Source organism: Arachis duranensis, chromosome 9 (genome assembly GCF_000817695.3).
Source record: "Arachis duranensis cultivar V14167 chromosome 9, aradu.V14167.gnm2.J7QH, whole genome shotgun sequence".
Lineage (NCBI taxonomy): Eukaryota > Viridiplantae > Streptophyta > Magnoliopsida > Fabales > Fabaceae > Arachis > Arachis duranensis.
The window spans coordinates 3,431,978-3,438,538 of NC_029780.3; the positions used below are offsets into that span (position 1 = coordinate 3,431,978).

At 33.8% G+C, this 6,561-nt stretch overlaps 1 protein-coding gene across 1 annotated transcript; it reads right to left on the reverse strand.

The window, feature by feature from the left end:
* LOC107464089 (hexokinase-2) lies at window positions 1-5,836 on the reverse strand. Its single transcript, XM_016082998.3, has 9 exons — window positions 5,398-5,836; window positions 4,350-4,500; window positions 4,073-4,255; window positions 3,407-3,481; window positions 3,112-3,267; window positions 2,902-3,000; window positions 2,686-2,816; window positions 1,334-1,415; window positions 1-549 (listed from the first exon to the last, which is right to left on the reverse strand). The coding sequence occupies exons 1-9, from the start codon at window positions 5,667-5,669 to the stop codon at window positions 211-213; spliced, it is 1,488 nt and encodes a 495-aa protein (XP_015938484.1). The 5' UTR covers window positions 5,670-5,836; the 3' UTR covers window positions 1-210.
* Between the last annotated feature and the right edge of the window lie 725 nt (window positions 5,837-6,561).

Consider the following 6,561-nt stretch of genomic DNA (forward strand, 5'->3'; position numbering starts at 1 on the left):
TAAAAAAGTAAAGAATTGTTCTGAATGAATTAAATATATGAATGTATAGGAATGGTGCCAAGGAAGGTTGCCTTAAACAATAAGTTTAAAGAGCAAAATTTGCCTTAACACAAGAAGTGTAAGAGTCAACTCTGTAGAGGATCAAGAAGGGAAAAATGACCTCCAAAAAAATTGATACAAACCCAAAAAAATACTAATATAAGTGGTAACTTAGCCTTCAAGGTACTGAGAATGAGAAGCAGCAAGAAGAGCAGCACCAATTCCAGAACCATCCATGGAGTGCTGTATGACAATGTTTTGTGAGACAACTTCTCCAAGCAACTCAGCCACGGTATCCTCTAGGCACTTGCTGTATGCATCATAATGCTCATACAATCCACCATCCATGGCTATCACAAACCTTTGACCCTCACTGTCATTGAGGGTGTCTTTCCCCAGCTTCTTCAGGATACCCAACATGCCGGCAGCGGCAAGACGAGCACCGCGTGTAGCAATAATGTTGCAGAGCTCAATAACCACCTTCCTTGATTCCAATGAACTATCTTGTATCTAAATATTGTACAAGGAGAAATTAGTAAAGTCAATAAAAGTATCATGGGAAAAATACACTTCAGTGCTATGTTTATAGAGGAAGTTAGTGTCACATTTTGCAAAATATAAGTGCTGAGTATTATGTAACCTAAATCTCAAATAGGTTAGTATAAACTTCAATAAATGGGGGGAGGTTATATATAATATTGCCTAATTATATGGGAGGTCAATGTAGTTTACCCATGTATAAATGGAACTGACAACTTTTAAAAGCTAGACGTTGCAACATGAATCACAAGTTCAGATAGAACTAAATTATTGAAAATGTAATAAAGGTATTCAGTATGCAGTTTAGTATTGATAAACTTTCAGTTTAAGAGTTTAGTACTGTCAAATAATCACATATTACTTGCTGCTTGACCCTTTACATAAATTTTGTAAATAGTTATACCCTTAGAATATCTTTGGATTTCTGTTTAAAATATCAAACCATGTTTAGACAAAAATCTGAGAGAAATCCTTGCCTAAATAAACCATTGTGTGAAGGTTTTCAAATGAGAAACTAACATGCATTCAGCAGTGTGCCAAGGTCTAATCAAATCACAATGTAAAAGAAGAAACAAAAAAAAGAAAATATCACACTGAACAATGTATCAAATTAAACTCTTCAATATGTGAATTTTGTACCCTAATTATAAGAGTATAGATAACCTTGATATCACCAAAGGTTGAAATAACTTGCATAACATATGCAGAAGAAGCTTTCCTATAAATATTAAACTGTATAGAGAATTTTATATACCTCAAAAATGGTCTTCAGTTTGTTCCCAACTACACTGAGATCAGCAGATGTGTCATGATGCATTGCAGACATGTCAGGTGTCCTGCACATCCAACACTCATGGTCATGACATAAAAGTTTGTCCCAACAATAGTAGAATTTCAGATTTGTATTAAAGCATAATGCAAAATCCCTAAACCCTAAAAACCCCCCATTCTCTTCCATTCAGTTATATTATTCCCTTTAGTTACAGCACACTTTACCCATGCCACGCATCCCACACTCTTCACATAATTCCCAATTACAATTAAGCCCATATAATTATTAATGGATACCTAAGACAAACCAATAGTGAGCAGTATAATAACTATAAACACCTGTAGTTAACTAACTAATCACAGTTTTCATATGAAAATTGTACTGAGTATTGGAGACTTTCATTAGGGATTCAAGGCCTGGACTATCCAAGGTCTACTTTCTTAATGCCCCACAGAAGTTGGAGCCTTCAAACATAAGACATATAAAAAAACATTGGTAAAGCATAATTATGCAATCCCTCTGCATGAGTGCCAGGTGGTAATCTGATAATGGACTCTGATCACTAAACATGGGAGATGAAAGCTGTCATTTTGATAGTTATTACTCTCATGAGAAAACCTTTGATATGTGTATTAACAGAAACTCTCTCAGACTGAAGATACACTAAAAATCACCAGCAACAAACTACCAAGAATCCTACTCCAAATGAGAATGGATGAATGCCAGTGTATAAGGTTCCCCTCTTAGTTTCTGTTATGATGGCTATGAAAACTTGAAAATCTCTCCATAAGCTTTACAACTAACTGTAAAGATCTCTCATCTAGCCACATTTCCTATTTCATTATTAAGAAAGTACCAAACCTAGAAGGATCCTTCTATATCCAGTAGACACGACAAAAACATTCTTTTGCACATTTCCTATTTCATTAAAAAACGCAATCACTCTCTTCCAAAGTGAGTCACAGATCGTTGCTTTAATGGCTAAATGCTTACCCCAACAGCAATTTCAGAATAAATAATGAGAAACCACAAATTCTATTCCTTCCTATTATAGTTTTGCTTGTTCTTTCGAATCAGCGAATCATTTATATTTAGGAGCAGAATGGGTGTGTCACTGATGTACAACTTATGCTTTCAAATGTTCATTGTTCATTGTTCATTATAAACAAAGCATGCAATAAGTGTCTATTTGTTCAAATTTAACTATTGATATCAGAAGCAAGTTTCAAGGTGAATGTTATTTGAGCAGGTGGAGAGAAAAGGAAAAGAGACACAACAGAAAGAAAATTAATTGGATAAACTGGATCCCAGTAATAGAAAGGCTAATTTTAAACCTTAATGTGAACGGAACTTTCAACTTTGGAGGAACGGTGTCCCCGAAAAAGGAAGCTTCTTCAGCCATTTTACATAGCACTCTTCGAACAATATCTCCCAAATACATACCAGAAATTATCTTCTCATAAACCTGGAAATTAGAAATGAACAGACAAGTGATATAACCCCCTTTGTCAAGGCAGATATTATGGAATTTAGAAAGAACATGAATTCACCTGTTCACCAGGGTTTAAACTCTCCATATCTAATGCATGATCAAACTCGGTTAAGGGAAGATGTGAAGACCGGAAATTTCCCCACTCCATGTTAATAACCTGCAGCCATCTCATATGAATTCAGAGAGGTTGGAATGTTTATTCTACCGTTCATATCAGATAATCTATAGCCATCTTACACTAAAGAAAAGTAAGACAGAAACTGGTTACCATTTCTCCGGACTTGGGCAAAAGGCCATGCCATTTTGGTATTGCTTGAGCACGCTCCACATATGCTGCATTTGTTCCAGTACCTAAAATAACAGCAGCAATGACATCTTTGTCTGTGTATCGACCTCCAGCTAATGTTCCAACTGTATCATTGACCTAGTATACACAATGAAAATAAGTACATACTGAAAAAAAAAGCCACAAACAGAAATTTGACTTTGGAACACTAAAAATTTTCAGAATAAACAAAACTCTTGAGAATGAATGTCATACGAGAGTCCAAAACTTCAATTACCAGAGCTGTTACACGCATATCAAGACCTTGCTTCTCCATGGCTTTTGTCAATTCTGCCACAATATCCTTACCAACCTATTCAAACAACACAAAAAAAAAAAAAGTATAAATGCAGAGATAAGCTATGTCCCTCGATAAAATCTCCTAATGCCTTTATGCACTAAGCATGAGTTACTCCACATAAACAAGTTACTCTACACCTTGAACCACCTAAGGAGGGCATTCTACCACGTTTTTAACAATAAGATACCTTATACATGGAAAAGTCAGAGACTATACACAGGCAATGTAAACTTTCAGCCACTTCTTTAAGAAATAAGTGGAAAGAAATACAAGACTTAAACAGAAAAGTGATCAAACTAACTATTTTTGATAGATGAACTGACACTTGACATTCAGAACAAGAAGGAAATAAATTTTGGGACCTCATGAACATATCCTCAGTAACTTATGTAATGTAGTAAGATAATATGATGATTATTATTAACAATAATTTATTATATCAACTTGTGATGTAACTGTAAATTCAAAGTTGGGGAGTCAGAATTGAGGATTTAGAACCTAATCATTAATAAATCATATCCACAAAGTGCCATAATATACAGCAAGAAGATTCGACTTGAAATGAAGTAAATGAAAGAAAAGGAATCAGGATGTGGTATTAACTGTATCATCTATGGAGAAGCCTTTTGTCCACTTTATAAGGTTCCCAGAATCAATTGATGTTTGCATGACAGGGAAGGAAAAGGTGAAACCTAGTTCCCTCTGTCTACCAGGATGAATTTGAAAATCTGGTCCTTCTTCGGCAACAAATTTTGCAAGTTTTGATGCAATATATTCAAATAGTGCCTGCATCAGAGTTTGTTTAAACTTTTTGGTCATTGTTTCTCAAAAGACTTGCACAAAGAAATTAACAATTGTTAAGGTAACACAAAGGACTCACACTTGATGATCCAACCATCAACTTAGGTGGAATTGACACCTCAGTAAATTCTTGACTAACAATACCACCTCCCTTTCCCCCCAGTTGCACACGTAATACACGAAAGTTAGTTCCTCCAAGGTCCAATGCATAAAATAGTCCTTCCTCATCCCTAAAAAAGGGAGGGATGCATCAAATCAGTGCTCATTCGCTGTCTCCATAGTTTTAAAATGTTGAAGAACAACTAAAAAAGAAAATTTTGACAATGCAAATGGATTTACATTCATCAAAAGAACAAGAACTCGAAACAAATAAAAACCAGTCAAAAACCAAAAAACAAAGAAAAATAAAAAATGTGTTTCCGTCTAGTCCATGAACAAAAAACAGTCAAAAATGTATGCGTATCATATTTGTATATAAAACAGACCCTCCATTCAAAAACATCTCTCAGTTTGAATGACTTAGAAAATCTGTTACATTTATATTCCATGTAATATTGGTGTAAATTTTAATCCATATACATTGCATTGTTAATGTTACATTGCCTTATAGAAGTATATGTTTAATATTACATTGCCTTCCATTTCTCTCTCTACCACTCTTCATTAATCCTCAAACCAATGCCAAAATTCCACTGTGACACACAAAAAAGTACAAAACTTCCGTTCCAAAACATCTATTATCACTTTGAAAATCTTATACATTCATAACTCAATGTAATATTAATGTAAATTGCATCCAAATAATTAAACACACTAATAGACCAAGTTTTCAAATTGACAGCTATTTTGAAACCTTATATTTTCATCCAACATTACATTGCCAAAACAAATGCATCTTCCACTCTTTATGTTCCTCGAGATCCAGATACATTAATTTCTCGAGGAATTCAAAAACAAAAGGAACACTTATCAAACGGCATTGTATCCAACAACAGTATTGATATTCATGTTCATATTCATGCAGCATAGGACTCATATTAAGATCAATGCATATAGATAGATAGATTAATCGGATCAAAGAAATTGAAAAAGAAACATGAGATTAGAGAAGAGAGAGGTGTTACTACCCAGTGGGGAGATTATCGACGTAAGTGATGAGCATCTTGAGCTTACTGCCACCCTCAGATGCGAGACCGGCGTGCATCTCAACGGTCATGGCATCCGCCACCTGTCTCAGCTTGGCGATAGGGGTTGCGCACTTCTCCTCAACCTCCTTCACTATCGCCAATGCCTTCGCCCTACGACGCCATTTTCTCACAAACCGCCGACCTACCACTGCTGCTACAGCCACCGCCGTCGCCACCCCAATCACCGCCGCGACCACCACCACTCGACCCATAGCTACTACTTGAAAGAATCGCTGCGAATTTGGAAGATTGTGTGTGCTGTCTAATTACATGCCATATGATGTGATCGCCATGACCGAGAGCGTGTTCGTGTTGAGATTTATTTATACGTCTTATTACAAGTGGCAATGGCTAAGAAAAAAATGCATCTCCTATAAAAGATGGCTAAGAATGAAACAAAAAAAATGTGAGGTTTTTTATTCAAAATGGATAATAATGTAAATAAATACTTGTGTTAGGTTATGAACTCTTTTAAGTTGTAAGTTGTAACCACCCATATTTTACTTTCTTTGTGTACTTGTTAAGAAGAGTTATTAAAATAACCTTTTATTTTCTTTTTCAAATATAACAAATAATATTATTATTCTATTAGGTTTTATTTTTGAAGATAGAACAAAACAAAACACTGAAAACAAAATATAAAGAATAAAGATACAAAATTTTGTGTTCTTACATTCTGTTTGGTAATAAATTAGAATAAATTATAAAAATCTAATTCATTCTTATTTCTTTTTATTCAAAAAAATTGAGAAAAAAAATATAATAATAAAAAATATTAGAAAGACATATTAAGCAAAAAATATTAGAAAATAATATTGATATCATAGCTGTCAGAACCGAATTGGTGATCAAATCGCTCAGATTATTATATTACTGGTTCAATCGATAGATTATTGGTTGAATCGATTGACCCGTGTAAATAAAAAATAAAATATAGTCAAAAATTTAAAATTAAAATTTAAAATATATATTTTCACTAATATTTTAAAAATATTTAGCTATTCTAAAATAATATGAAACAGAAACAATAAGTATTTTGTTAATTTTACTCTATCATAAATATTTTTATTTTGTTTTTATATTAAAATAATTATTATTTTTGAA

What these genes read in the sequence shown, in the direction of transcription:
- LOC107464089 (XM_016082998.3), bottom strand. Translation starts at nt 5,669, where the DNA reads ATGGGTCGAGTGGTGGTGGTCGCGGCGGTGATTGGGGTGGCGACGGCG. An exon ending in ATATGCGTGTAACAGCTCTG is followed by an intron (nt 3,268 to 3,406) that starts GTAATTGAAGTT and finishes TGTGTATACTAG; the next exon opens with GTCAATGATACAGTTGGAAC. An exon ending in AACTGAAGACCATTTTTGAG is followed by an intron (nt 550 to 1,333) that starts GTATATAAAATT and finishes TACAATATTTAG; the next exon opens with ATACAAGATAGTTCATTGGA.